General features: G+C 34.4%; 1 protein-coding gene across 1 annotated transcript in view; it reads right to left on the bottom strand.

The window, feature by feature from the left end:
• The window catches only part of LOC123541823 (uncharacterized), a 51,068-nt gene that overhangs the window by 4,588 nt on the left and 30,700 nt on the right, over window positions 1–15,780 (bottom strand). Inside the window, exons 2-7 of the mRNA XM_053531738.1 lie at window positions 8,799–8,894; window positions 8,123–8,558; window positions 7,890–7,961; window positions 5,474–5,801; window positions 5,126–5,289; window positions 494–710 (exon numbers count right to left, since the gene is read on the bottom strand). Of these exons, the coding sequence (XP_053387713.1) occupies window positions 494–710; window positions 5,126–5,289; window positions 5,474–5,801; window positions 7,890–7,961; window positions 8,123–8,515 (1,174 nt within the window). The 5' untranslated portion in view covers window positions 8,516–8,558; window positions 8,799–8,894. The remainder of the gene's footprint in view (window positions 1–493; window positions 711–5,125; window positions 5,290–5,473; window positions 5,802–7,889; window positions 7,962–8,122; window positions 8,559–8,798; window positions 8,895–15,780) is intronic.

Genomic DNA, 15,780 nt, shown 5'->3' with positions numbered 1-15,780 from the left:
ACATTTACTTCGAAAATCTGAATGAATTAATTGCAAGCAAAGCTATTTCAAATGTACAAAACTTCAGGTGCGTACAGTTCTAAATTCAGTCTGACATTTGAATTTTTATACGGGACCACTTGTGAGCTTTAGCCTTAAGTTGGAAATTTTTATGACCAACAGATGTTTAAGATATAAAACATTGTAAAATAACAATTTATAGCCGCTATTATTGACTGTATTTGCCCACCTAATTTAAACAATCTGCCAGCTTAGCAGACGTCTATAGTTGTTTCACCTAAAACAATCTTACCATATTAAATGGTATATGAATTTTTTAAGTAGTTTGACATGGACAAGTACTCAGATTCTTTTGTATTCTCTTTTTACGTTAACTGTGTTGTTGAACAAAGCAAAAGATCAATTGATTATTGGTATAATTATTTTAAGTGGTGTTAAGATTCTTATGTATACAACAAATAACAAGTATATGAAATGAATAAATGCAACAAACCTTTGGATACTTTATGCCTCGTACTGACCATCTCAGAATGAAGTTGGTCCGCCAAAACTCTAGTATCTTCACCTTTTTCTATACAATTCAGTATGGTGACCAACTTTGTCTGGTTTGTCTTCTCCAGGCACTTCTTTAAGTTGTTAAATCCTACTTCACCATTAGATATGACTTTTCTCAATATGCTCCTGTTCTTATCAGATGTGTTCTTTTCTTCCTGTTTAAAATAGTTCCAGACCATATGTCAAACGAAATAGCTTATTTTACGTTTACCATTCTTTTATTGAAATTAAACGTTGGCTTTTAAATGTTTGTTTACAACATTAAGATTCAAACACATGATAAGGAGCAGTGTCGGGTGATGCGACTGTGCAAGCAGTCTGATCATGTGTAGTTTTATTTTCTGGCCCTTTGTCTCATTGAGTCTATTATGTTTTACTGTAACAGAAATCTGCTTAAGCTAGTGATAGGCTTTACATTTCGTTACCTCTCATGAACAAATTTGATAAAATCAGGTCTGCTATTACTTCCTTGTTAATAAACACAAGTCTAATTGTTATCGTTATTTATTAAAAAAAACAGCAACATATTAATCGTTAAAGGCACTGACCTCCAGATTCTGGCTAAACATGATCTTCCTTTAAAACTGAATTTTGTCATCTTGTGCAAAGTAAAACAAGAGTCTCTTTTTATTCTAAACTATCTTAAAATACCAAATCAAGAAAAGCACAGGTACGCGCCGAGCTGACAAAAAAATTCCTCCATTCTTCACCAGTACACCCCTGAGGAATACGTACCAAACGACTGTTAAATATACGGAATTGCAATTAACTCATTCAGGCCTAGTCCCTTGAAAATCCGTGATAAGAGATAAGCGCTCCAAGTCGGATCCCTCATAAATGTTTGGTGATAACGATATAGCGTAAGTGGGGTCCCGGATTTATGCGTGATCAACTCCTTGTTAAAAACGTTTGGTTGGTTTAAAATTATAAACAAAAAGGCTTCCCCAAATATTAAGCCAATCAGATAAAAGCTTAAACTTATGTTGTAAAAATATGTTGATTGGACAAGTATAACCTGTTTTATTCTTATGTAAATGCGGGAGTTTCAAAACGAAAGATAAACAAAAATTGTAAACATTGCGAGCTTTCATGGCGATGATTTTTCGAATATAGATAGACGTATATAAGTATATGACGGACTATATGATGGAATTTAATGAAACCGGTAATGATTCGGATATTTCTATATCTAGTGACGATGACTCTGATGACGATATGCCTTAAGATGACTTAATTCAGCGACAAAATGTAAATCGACGTGACGAGGAAGTGGGTAGGGTACAGAAATGAAGTACAAAATTATCGACCGTTAAATGTTAACATTATCAGTGGAAATCCGGGACCTTCCGTGATTATGAATGTAAATAAAACTGAAACGGATTTCTTAAATTTATAACTCACGCCGCAAATGATTCAACAAAGCGTGGATGAGACCAACAAGTATGCAACAAAAAATCAGCTGGAGAAACCAGATGATGATAAATTAAGGAACGTTACATTTAGTGAAATAAGAGCCTATCTTGGATATCAAATTGTTATGGCGATTATTGCATCACCTAATCTGGATATGTACTGAAGTAGTGATCCTATGTTTAGTCCATGTGGAATAAAAGAGATGATGACACGCGATCGGTATGATAAAATCAGTAATTACTTCCACGTAGCTGACACACCATGCAATTCGGCCCGCGGACAACTAGGCCATGACAAAATTTCACATGTTCGACCAATTCTTGAAGCCGTGTGTGCAAATGTGATGGCCGATCTTAAGCCGCACCGTGAAACGACAGTTGATGAGTTTATGATTTGGTATACCGTTCGCTTAGGATTCAAACAGGATGTGGCACTGAAGCCGAGTAAACGTGGGAGTGTGGGTAAGGGCGGACCTTCACGATGGATATGTAAATAACATTCAAGTGTATTTAGGTAATGAGAACCTTGACGGATACAAGGGTTCAGGGGAACGATTTGTGATGGATTTAGTGACACCAATCTTGACATCTCGCGGACATCATGTGTATTGTGACAATTACTTCACTACGGTAAAGCTATTCGAGGAATTACAACAGCAAGGAACTTACGCGTGTGGAACATTTAGATCCAACAGACGAGGACTTCCGGGCGAAATAAAACAGCAGAAGCTGAAGGAACAAGGTACATCTATCGTAATGCAGACAGGAAACATGGTTGCGGCAGCTTGGAGGGACAAGAAAACCGTATTCGCTATACCTACAAACTTCGATCCCACAACGCCTAGGACAACAGTTCAACGGCGGCAGAAAGACGGAAGCCAGAAAGATGTTTCTTGCCCGGAGATCGTACAAAATTACACGAAGTATATGAACGTTGTTGACCATGCGAATCAGCTACGGGCAATGTACAGTCTCGCGCGCAAGTCAGTCAAGTGATGGAAATATCTTTTCTGGTTCTTAGTTGATTTCGCCATAGTTGGAGTCTATATATTGATGAAGGGATCACCAAATCAGCAGAAGACAAGATCGGGAAAACATAAGCCACTGACACAACTCGATTTTCGGAAGAAACTCGCGAAGCAGCTAATTGGGGACTATATGCGGAAAAGGAAGTGCGACGTGCTGAAGGAAAATATTTAACTACAAGGCAGGATATGCCGGCCAATTAATTTGGGAAAAAGGCTAACCTGTAAGATGTTTTCGTAAAATGGAAAGCGTCGTGAAACACAGTATGGTTGTGAAGGATGCGGAGTTAATCTTTGTGTTGAGTGTTATAAGCCGTACCACTTTGAAAAATCAGTGTGTAAATAAATTAGATTTCTGAACATTTATAGGGCTTATAATTCATCAACAAAATATTAAATAAAGTGGATATAAGTATAACATCTATACATTTACTGCACTAACTTCTCTATTTACAATGCATCCGTGTATATATGAGCCGCAACATGAGAAAACCAACATAGTGCGTTTGCGACCAGCATGTATCCAGACCAGACTGCGCGTCTCATATATAGTATCATTTATTACCTGTCATGCAACAAGAATGACATTTGTTGTAAATACTTTTTATTATAAAGTCTATCATTTATTTAACATTTCTACATTTCAAATAATTCAAAATGATTACTGGCCTTCTTGAAAGTGTGCAAAATTAAAAATGTGTGTTTATTGAGCCAATGCAGTGTCGCGTAGTTATGTGAAAAGTGAAAGTGAAATTTTGTGCATAATTCTTTATTCGATTTGCGGAAAATACAGGAATATAAAACGCAAAGGAAAATCAATATTGTGAACATCAAGGAGACGGTAGGAAATTAAAAATTAAAGTACCCCACTCACTCCAAAAAAGGAAACAAAAAAGCACATATATATTGTACATAACTGTATATAAGTGAAATGATTTTATTTTGACAACATGCCCAGATCTTTAAAGTAAATAATGTACATACATATAGTCCTTTTACAAATTTTCTATATAAATGTAACAAAAGAATTGCCAGCTTCCTTGAAAGTGTGTTATTCAATGAAAATAAATAGAAAATAAATGTAAAGGCTGTGAAATCAGGGAATTTCAGTGTTTTGTGTGTATTGAAGCCTTAATATATTGAATTAACTCACATCACAAGAAAGGTACTAGTATGACCGGTATGCATATGAAGTTTGGTGAGTCTGTATTTCATAATGCCCCAGTTACAACCATTTTTGCATGGCATGTGCATGTTGTTCAAAATCCTTGTAAAGGATTTATCAGTTTATCACTTTTGTTGTAGACTCCAGCTATAGATAAACCTTTAGACTCTTATCAGGCCTGAATGAGTTAAGACAATTTACTTCCGGTACTCCATTTCAAACGCTTTTCAATATAGTTAAATCATTTTTTCTTGTGTTTCCGCAACATATAATCTGTCAGTGACAAAATCTTAATACCTTCTTAAGAAATAAATATTATAATGAATATTGTTCTTTGTTTTGAAAACCTGCTAGAGAAAGAACACGTAGCTATAAACCTGCTACACACTTTTTGGAACATACATGTCTTTGTGGCTACACAAAAGCTTTCGCAGTTATCCTGGAATGCTGGTCACGGAATCGAGGAAAAATGTAACTGAAATCGTAGGTTAAGATTCAGTATATTTTGCGTACATTTTGCTTTAATAGTACTTTAACAGTCAGGTGTGTTGAGATATACAGACCCCCGACCCCGCCACACACAAACATTTGAATTGCAAGGTCACTATAACCTTGCCCTGTTTTACTTACCTATTTTTTGCGTCATTTTATCTCTTTAAACTGTGTACACATACTTTAAAGTTTACACACTACTTCGGTACGAAAGTGTAATATCTTTAAAAAAAACTTTGTTCGGTTTTTAGTTCATCATTATCAAACAGCAACACTGGAAGAGTAAACTAACAATCTGGCATAGTAAAAGTGATTCTATCAGTCAACATAAGTCACATCTGAGACTTGCTTCTGTTTTATCTCAATATTTCAAGGAAGCCTCTAATGAACTAAACAGAAATCGTTCCATTCCCCAAAACCCTGCTGACCAGATCATACGGTTCATTTAAAATGAAACTGTGAATTAATATACCTACCTTTATATCTCGAATATCTCGGAAACGTAACAAATGGAACTCTGTAGCACAATCTAATATAGGATCTGGAATCATGTAATCTATAAGCTTATTCCAACCTTTGCGTATAACAGCCCTAACTGTGATTAATTCTTGATCGGGAGATGATCCTGCAACCCCTTCAACTGAAAAGACAGAGTGACAAAATAAACAACAATGTATTGCCTAAGCTTACAGAAGTCATCTATGAAATAATGGGACATGATAAACAATGTAGTTTGAAACTGAAGCGGCATGATTTCGTGTTTATGTAAGAGCCGTTTTGTTTGTTATTGTATACAGAAAGATGCAAATTCAAGAACGTTGTACCATTTTGTTTCTGTCGAAATTCATCCTCATTGTGCTTTGATATTTGACTTTCATGATATGCGACTGTCCTTCGTGTAGGCCTGTAGAGCTCTGTATGTTCTGACCTTTGCTGTTCAAACTCTGACGTATCCACCTTTTGTACCTCTGTTTGTGTTTTACAAGATTGCTGATTGGTTTCAAGAGTAGTTTCCATTTCCCTCAACTCCTTTAGTATCTGATCTATTATTTCCTCTGCTTCTTGATCAAGATTACTTGTTTTAAAATCATCAAATATCTGCTGCAGGTTTGGAATTCGATAAGAAACTGCAGTGTTCAGTCTTAGGAGAATCTACGAATAAAAGTATTGGTATTGATATGGTATTTACATTATATTACAATTCTTTTCATTAATTTAACTACTTCGTATTTAAAGCAGCATGCCTCCAGACCGTTCGACAACATTTTTTTTCGATACCTTGAACTAAATGCCATATTATGTCTTAAGAAGGCCTTAAAAGTACTGACAAACTTTATGATAAGGAAACACATGAAAATTTGCTGTTTTTTTACGATGAAAATCGAAAAGACTTTGTCGCGCTTTTACTCCGGGAAAACTGTCTCGTTTATAAATATCTTTATTTTGAAGTCATTATTCAGTACTTCAACAATAGCGCTACTGGTTACGACGACGGGAAAATGTCTTTATTGCCGCGGCGGTCCGGGGTTCGATTCCGGGCGCGGCCATAATTTTTTTCTTGATTTGGAACTTTTAAAATATTTTAGAAACAAAAATTCATATTTTAATGTTCATAGTATTACCAAACTTCAATTTGAAAGAAAGATTATTTTAGCCAAATCTGGAGGCATGCTGCTTTAAGTCCGTCCGCTTATCTCAATAGAGAGAGCGTTGATCTTCGGACCGCTGTGTCGTGAGTAGGCGTGTTTTTCTGAGATGATTTGATAAAGTACATTGTGTCTAGGGTCATTCGTCATCCGCCTCTAATTCATTTGAGCCGTGCCATGAGAAAACCAACACAGTGGGTTTGCGACCAGCATGGATCCAGACCAGCCTGCGCATCCGCGCAGTCTGGTCAGGCTCCATGCTGTTCGCTTTTAAAGCCTATTGGAATTGGAGAAACTGTTAGCGAACAGCATGGATCCTGACCAGACTGCGCGGATGCGCAGGCTGGTCTGGATCCATGCTGGTCGCAAACCCACTATGTTGGTTTTCTCATGGCACGGCTCATTTGGGGAAGCACACAACAGATTGGTACTGGTACAATGTTCAGGAACGCTGGTTATGTTAATTGTCCAATGTTACATCACAAGCAAACAAACAAGTTTTGGGTCGTCCTTCTTATATATTTTTATGCATCTGTGGTGCAGTATGCCTACGTATACCCAGCTGGTGAATTATGAGTCACTTACGAAATTGAACAGTAACCTTCCGATGATTAAATAGTTATGCATTTGAAAGTTTTGGGGTCCGTTCATAAACCATGTGTTTAATAGAAACCTTTGCCATTATTAGACTTTGTAGATGGAACATATGTACATTTTTGTATCTAGGTATGATTTTTGTCAGACTACCAGTTTTGAGGTAGCATAGATCTAATGAGATCTGACTACGAAATCGATAAAATATATGTATGTTGAAATGAAAACATTTACTTCCAGTAGAATATTAGATTAAAATGGACGTATCTTAGTATAGACAATGATCGTGATCAAAATATTTAGACGGTCTTGAGAATATAATTATAGGCCATTTGGTGACAAAACCAAAATTAAGATAACAAAAAATTCAAGAACAACATCCCAAATCTGAAAACTTAAAGATAATATCTGCACTATTTTAAAACTTACAATACTTTTAAGAAAGTCGCCGAAGACATTTAGAGACGTGACGTTAAGAACGTCATGAATGTGGCATGACGTCGCCATACATTGCGTGTAATTTTCATGTCATTAATATGATAAAGTAAATTATTATAATACATTTGTTTATTTTGAAATTTACTGAAAAATAAATTTATCATACTTTTGCTTTCATCACGGGCCTTTTAATTACACCTCTGTGTCATTGTGGTACATGTGTGTTTTGAAATTTCGGTTCCCATCACAACAAAAATAACATTTATTTGTAGTATATGATAGATTTTGATTTGCATAAGATAACTTAATCACGATACAATAGTTTCTAGTTTCTGCATGAACATAAGAAAAACAATGATTTAACAGTGTTTAAACTGTTATAAAGCAAATATTGATATTATGTCACTAATATAGGTTTTCTTATAGCACGACCTATATATTTTCGAGAATAAACCGTAATATAAAGAAAACAATTACTGAACCTACATGTCTTTGTCCCGATATAATGAACTAATAATTTATTGTACTGAAAAATCCCCTCATTGAAACTAAATTATATCACCTGTTCAATTTCTGTCCATCTAAAACGAAAATCTGCCAGTTTCATTCCGGTTGTTGTCGATATTTCAGCAACCTGTAATTGAAACTCTCGGTGTAATATACCAACAATAAGCGATATTGCAGAACAGAAAATCATAATTTGTCATTCAAATTTTATCCTAGAAGTTACTTGTTATTAACTGAGGAATGCATATAATTGACAAAATTTTAATGTCAAAGATTTGGTGCTTTTACCTCATTTGTAATATGTTCCAATCGGCACATATCTGCTTCGATAGAGGCATCTTTTCTGTGTGGTGCGACCTCCCAATCAAAGTTTTGGTTCAAGCCAAAACTTGCAAGATTTCTTAGTAGACATATCACAAGCGTAATGTCTAAGTCTGATGTCGATGGAGGTTTGCTATGTGGCGGATACAACAAATCATATTGGACCTGTGTAATTGTGTTCTGTTCTTTCAGTCGAATGATCCTATGCTTTTCTTGACTCAAACAATCGCTGAACAAGATGTTTCGCACTTGAAGCTTCCGGTCTAAAATATGTCTTAGTACTAAAAGTCCACCATCTACGAGAAGCTTTCGAAGACGGAAAAGGTAGAGCCGATTTCTCTGTGTATGTCCAGTTGCCATATTTATTCCACTTCAAATCAAACAAGACAACTATTACCCCAATCTGTTGAATAAATTTATAAACACATATTATTGTTGATTAGCAAATAAGTGCATAATTACTGTAGATTACTGTAGTGTAATTATTATCTGTATTTTATGTGAGCTATAAGAGGATAAGTGCAAAAATGTTTGTTTAGTAAAATCATATGTTTAAGAACACTTTTTTGTCTGAAAGACGAAAAGAAGGAAACAAATCTAAATGTTAAGGTTTAATACTATACCATTTTAGGAGGTAGGTTACCTTAATATTTGTATGTGCACATGTCCAACCGGGAGCTAGCGTGGCGATTTACGACGACGTTTACGACATACTAAATGTGTTTGTATATCCATTCTTCTGAAAATAAATCATGAACCTGTCTCAGATCTGATGCTTTATGGTTTAATAATGCAGAAATAATGAATAAATTGCCGAAGAAACGCTCCAAAACAATGTTGCCTTAAAATGACGTCACTGACGTCATGACGTTACGTGTCAGTTACCGCGCAAAAATATTAGCTTTTATTTTAAAAGTAGGTAATTCTGTGCATTTTCTTTATTTGAACTATTTTCAAATAACCATTATTTGCTGAAATATTTTTATGAGTCTTTTGCTCTGAATACTAATCAATAATTTGCTTCTTTTATGTAGTTATATTGAAATGTTTGGCGGAATGTAAGAAAATGGATGATGGTAATCAATATTATTTGGAATATTGTTAGGTGAAAGGTTACTTGTTACGGCCATTTTCATATAAAAAATTACCTGTTTGATTTGTAATACCTGTTTTTCAATTTCCGTCGATAATTTGTTTCCTAATATACTAAAACTAAGATCTAAAATTGTTCAAATTTCAGCAGAAAATTGTGGTTTCTTGAATTGAATTGATGTTACCATGGAAACGAAGTCCATGACCTATCTAAATGTAAAATTCAAAAGCGTTAACTCTGGTCTTTTTATTTTCATTTCAACAATATCCATGAGAATAATAGCAGCATGCCGAACGATTTTTCCATGAAAAATGCCAGACGAAGGATACTGCTGTTAGTATCTAAAGCTGTGAAATTTGTTTGAATAAATGCAAATAACACGAAAATATAACTTACGTTAGAAATAATGTTTTGAAGCTACATTAACAAGAAAGATAACTTTATTCAATATTTTTTATAAGAAATTACGTCAAAAAACAAGATAGAAGCTATTTTAAACATCTCTGTTGCCATGGTTACTTTAAACTCTAAGAAAAATAGGGTACCATGTCAAGTGCGTGGTATTTTGCTAATAGTATTACCCAAATAATCCATGTTGGTCATTAACAGAATGACACTGAAGCCGTCGAAAAAACCTGTTTTTATAATAGTTGTTTAAAAATGAGAGAAAATGCGTTACCATGGAAACACGAGCCTCGCGACATATACATTTTAAGTGTTTATTAGAAAGCTAACGCGCATACTAGTAAAATTATCAATTATGCACACTTCTACGGAAATCAATGAAACATAAATACAATGAAAAGTGTTAAATGTCTGTATTTTCCTTCTTCTTTCAATATAAAATATCTTTGGAGGGTCATGTTCTTCAGACCTGGTAAAAGATTGAACTTGAAGGGACAGAGATAAACGAACTTGAGATTGTAGCAGTAAAATCATCATATCACACGAAATACAAAAAATTACTGCGGTTCAACTAATTTGAATTTACCCTGGTAACAAGGTAACTTACCTCCTTAATACAGATGTAAGAGATTATAGTATATTATTGATGTAACACAAAAGGTACAAAAGAACCTAGCAAAGTAAAGAGCAAGTATGAAGAGCCACGTTCTAAGACCACGGCCCCGTCTTTGTCTTTAGGTCTTCTTTAAACAAACAGAGGAGATGCGTGTAACATTATACACTGGATTAATTATTTCTATTTCTGCGTTGTGTAAAATGTGCAGCTCATTTTCATTATGATACCAGATTTATATTCACCCATGAAACACACGATCATATTAGTCCACGGCCATTCGTAATCCCGCTCGAAAGTAGTTGAGAAATATAGCCACGTATACCAAATTATTCCTTGGTCCAAGACAAAAATAATATGTATGTATCTCTTCTGGCGACCGCGACTGGATCCGGAAATGACGTCATCAATATGGCGACCGTTTACGAAAATAATACTGCTGAATAATGATTGAAAATATTAGTAAAATTGCTCATCATCGGATATGATGTTAATAAACAAGCCAATTGGACATATCAAATATATTATATTTGCACTTTCTCAGTAGAAAGTTTGTTTAAGTTATTTTAATTGTTTATTTTGTACCCCACCGACCTAATTTACAATGCATTTTTACATGTCGCTTCTACCTCTTGAAATAAAATATTTTCGACTAATCTTATGGCGTTGAATCTGAACTAAGATTATTTCGAAACGTTACAAGAAATATAACATACAATAAGGGAAAATACATTATTAATATCTGGTTTTAATCAGTACCTAGAAGGAAAGTATTTTGTCGAAAATGCAATACAAATCAATGTCGGCACAAGTAATTGTCTATGCTGTTATTATTAGAACATGTGCATATTACATTGCATTGTTTGCAATTTCATATAAACAAGATTTAAGTACGATCAAGACGACTATGCCGGTGGAAATTTAACAGATATTTTCTTAAAGTTAGATTCATAATAGTCGACTTAATTACTCAGAATTACTGGTTAATCATATGCATTCAAATTTGGCATCAACACTGAAAGCGTTTTACTTAATTCGTCTTCAGCTCCGCAATAACAAAAGTATCTATAAACAATATTATTTATCAAACCTGCATTTAAACGTTTATTATTGGCTTTCCGTAATTATGTTTAGCTAATTGCAGGAGGAGGGGCATCAGGGGCAGGGGATAATCATTTCATTTTCTTTCTTTCATCATTCTTTCGAACGTAGTGCGGCAAAGCCTTGGAACTGTCAGTTGCAAAACAATGCTGGTGTGCTTAAACAGAAGTTTGGCAATAATGCTCACACTCTATATCTCCACCATATTCCAGTGTTATAGAACATTATACGTAAACTTAATGCCCCGACTGCTGAGTGCCTTATTCACGCAAGGGAAACTGAGGGCACTATTAATTGAAACACAAAAATGATCGAGTAAATATCTACATTAATTATTATGTAAATAGCCTCTTGTCCTTTAGTATTAGGAAGTTCGTTAAATATCATTATATTATAATTCAGCTTAAGCTGGTGCTAAAGGGCATGAGATTTTTTTCACCTTTCTAAACCTCTAAGGAACAAACTTAGTCAAACCAAGTCTTCTATTTTCTTGATTATTTATGACAGTAAAGTTGGTAGGCAGTTGGTAGTTGGTAGTTGAACATTCGAATAACCAACTACTTACTAGTTGCCAGTTGGTTTTCAAAATGTATAAGCAGTCTGATTACCTATTAAAACATAATGATAAAAAATAATTCTAATCCATGTTTTGTTTTTTAAATATTAATGATTATTTTTATTTTTTAAAATGCATTCAGCGTCTCAAAAGTACCTTGAGACCGTATGTTTCAGAAAAGCTTTTTTCCGTCCACAAATGGATTAAATCATTCATATGACTTTTATATGGTTTTTTATATCAATATCTGACACTTTCAACATAAAGATCGTTTTGGGAAACACTAGGGAGAGCCAGTTGCCAATTCGCGTGCGAATAACCAACTGCCTACTGGTAGGCAGTTGGTTATTCAACATTTTACTGACAGTCATTGTTTTGGTAGAACATGATTAAAAATTCATTCTAACTCTTGTTTTGTTGTTGTTTTATGTTAGTATTTATTCTTCTAAATGCATTCAAGAGTCTCAAAATGCACCAGGAGAGCCAGTTGCCAATTCGCGATATATTTCAGAAAAGCCGATTTTTCAGACACATATAAATGAAATAATTCAATTTTACATATCTTTTGTTCTTTCGTACCAATATCCGACACTTGCAACGTTTCAGAAAAGCTTTTTTTCAGTCACAAATGGATAAAATCATTCAATATGACATTTTATATGGTTTTTTATATCAATATCTGACACTTTCAACATAAAGATCAGTCTTGGAAACACTAGGGAGAGCCAGTTGCCAATTCGCGTGCGAATAACCAACTGCCTACTGGTAGGCAGTTGGTTATTCGGCATTTTACAGACAGTCACAGTTTTGGTCGAAAATGATAAAAATATCAATCTATCCTTGTTTCTTTCTTTAATTTTTAATATTTATTCCTTTCAATGCATTCAAGAGTCTCAAAATGCACCAGAGAGCCAGTTGCCAATTCGCGATATGTTTCAGAAAAGACGATTTTTCAGACACATATGCATAAAATAATTCAATTTTACATATATTTTGTTTCTTTCGTATCAATATCCGACACTTTCAACGTATAGGTCAGTCTTGGAAACACTCAGGAGAGCCAGTTGCCAATTCACGTGCGAATAACCAACTGCCTACTCGTAGGCAGTTGGTCATTCAACATTTTACTGACATTCATTGTTTTGGTAGAACATGATAAATAATTCATTCTTATCCTTGTTTTGTTCTTTAATGTTAATTTCTATTCCTTTAAATGCATTCAAAAGTCTGAAAATGCACCAGGGGAGCCAGTTGCCAATTCGCGATATGTTTCAGAAAGGACGATTTTTTAGACAATATGCATAAAATAGTTTCAATTTTACATAAATTTTGTTCTTTCATATCAATATCCGAAAACTTTCAACGTATAGATCAGTCTTGGAAACACTCGGGAGAGCCAGTTGCCAATTCGCTTTGCGAATAACCACTCCCTACTGGTAGGCAGTTGGTTTTTCCCACATTTTACTGACAGTCATTGTTTTGGTAGAACATGATTAAAAATTCATTCTAACCCTTGTTTTGTTGTTTTTTTTATGTTAGTATTAATTCTTTTAAATGCATTCAACAGTCTCAAAATGAACCAAGAGAGCCATTTGCCAATTCGCGATATGTTTCAGAAAAGACGATTTTTCAGACACATATGCATAAAATAATTCAATTTTACATATATTTTGTTCTTTCGTATCAATATCCGACACTTTCAACGTATAGGTCAGTCTTGGAAACACTCAGGAGAGCCAGTTGCCAATTCACGTGCGAATAAACAACTGCCTACTCGTAGGCAGTTAGTCATTCAACATTTTACTGACATTCATTGTTTTGGTAGAACATGATAAATAATTCATTCTTATCCTTGTTTTGTTCTTTAATGTTAATTTTTATTTCCTTTTTTAAATGCATTCAAAAGTCTGAAAATGCACCAGGAGAGCCAGTTGCCAATTCGCGATATGTTTCAGAAAAGACGATTTTTCAGACACATATGCATAAAATAGTTCAATTTTACATAAATTTTGTTCTTTCATATCAATATTGGACACTTTCAACGTATAGATCAGTCTTGGAAACACTCAGGAAAGCCAGTTGCCAATTCGCGTGCGAATAACCAACTGCCTACTGGTAGGCAGTTGGTTATTCAACATTTTACTGACAGTCATTGTTTTGGTAGAACATGATTAAAAATTCATTCTAACCCTTGTTTTGTTGTTGTTTTATGTTAGTATTTATTTTTTTAAATGCTTTCACATTCTCAAAATGCCCCCAGGAGAGCCAGTTGCCAATTCGCAAATATGTTTTCAGAAAAGCCGATTTCTCAAACACATATGAAGAAAATAATTCAATTTTACATATATTTTGTTCTTTTGTAATAAATATCCAAAATTTCAACGTATTGGTCAGTCTAGGAACACTAAAGGAGAGCCAGTTGCCAATTCGCGTGCGATAACCAACTGCCTACTGGTAGGCAGTTGGTTATTCGGTATTTACAGACAGTCATAGTTTAGGTCGAAAAAAATAAAAAAAAAACAATCTAGTCCTTTTTTTCGTTTTTTATGTTAATATTTTTTCCCCTTTTAAATCATTCGATAATCTCAAAATGCACCAGGGACCCCAGTTGCCAAATCGCGATATCTTTCAGAAAAGCCGATTTTTCAGACACATACGCATAAAATAATTCAATTTTACACATATTTTCTTCGAAAATGATCAATAATTTATTCTTATCCTTGTTTTGTTCTTTAATGTTAATTTTTATTCCTTTAAATGCATTCAAAAGTCTGAAAATGCACCAGGGGAGCCAGTTTCCAATTCGCGATATGTTTCAGAAAAGCCGATTTTTCAGACACATACGCAAAAATAATTAAATTTTACATATATTTTGTTCTACTTATCAATATCCGTCACTTCCAACGTATAGGTCAGTCTTGGAAACACTCAGGAGAGCCAGTTGCAATTTTCGCGTGCGAATAACCAACTGCCTACTGGTAAGCAGTTGGTTTTCGACATTTTACAGACATTTATGTTTTGATAAAAACATAAATAAAAAAACATTCTAACCCTTGTTTTGTTCTTTAATGTTAGTATTTATTCTTTTAAAATGCATTCAACAGTCTCAAATGAACCAAGAGAGCCAGTTGCCAATTCGCGATATGTTTCAGAAAAGCCGATATTTCAGACACATATAAATAAAATAATTCAATTTTACATATCTTTTGTTCTTTCGTCCCAAAATATCCGACACTTTCAACGTATAGGTCAGTCTTGGAAACCTCAGGAGAGCCAGTTGCCAATTCGCGTGCGAATAACAACTGCCTACTTGTAGGCAGTTGGTTATTCGGCATTTTACAGACAGTCATTGTTTTGTGTCGAAAATGATAAAAATATCAATCTAGTCCTTGTTTCGTTCTTTAATGTTAATATTTTATTCCTTTCAATGCATTCAAAAGTCTCAAAATGCACCAGGATAGCCAGTTGCCAATTCACGATATGTTTCAGAAAAGCCGATTTTTCAGACACATATGCATAAAATAATTCAATTTTACATATATTTTGTTCTTTCGTATCAATATCCGACACTTTCAACGTATAGGTCCGTCTTGGAAACACTCAGGAGAGCCAGTTGCCAATTCGCGTGCGAATAACCAACTGCCTACTGGTAGGCAGTTGGTTATTCGATATTTTACAGACAGTCATAATTTTGGTCGAAAATAGTAAAAAAAATCAATCTAGTCCTTGTTTCGTTCTTTAATGTTAATATTTATTCCTTTAAATGCATTCGATAGTCTCAAAATGCACCAGGAGAGCCAGTTGCCAATTCGCGATATGTTTCAGAAAAGCCGATTTTTCAGACACATACGCATAAA

Source organism: Mercenaria mercenaria, chromosome 19 (assembly GCF_021730395.1).
Source record: "Mercenaria mercenaria strain notata chromosome 19, MADL_Memer_1, whole genome shotgun sequence".
NCBI classification, from domain to species: domain Eukaryota; kingdom Metazoa; phylum Mollusca; class Bivalvia; order Venerida; family Veneridae; genus Mercenaria; species Mercenaria mercenaria.
Note: the sequence above shows the minus strand (reverse complement) of the source record. Positions and strands in the feature narration are given on the sequence as shown.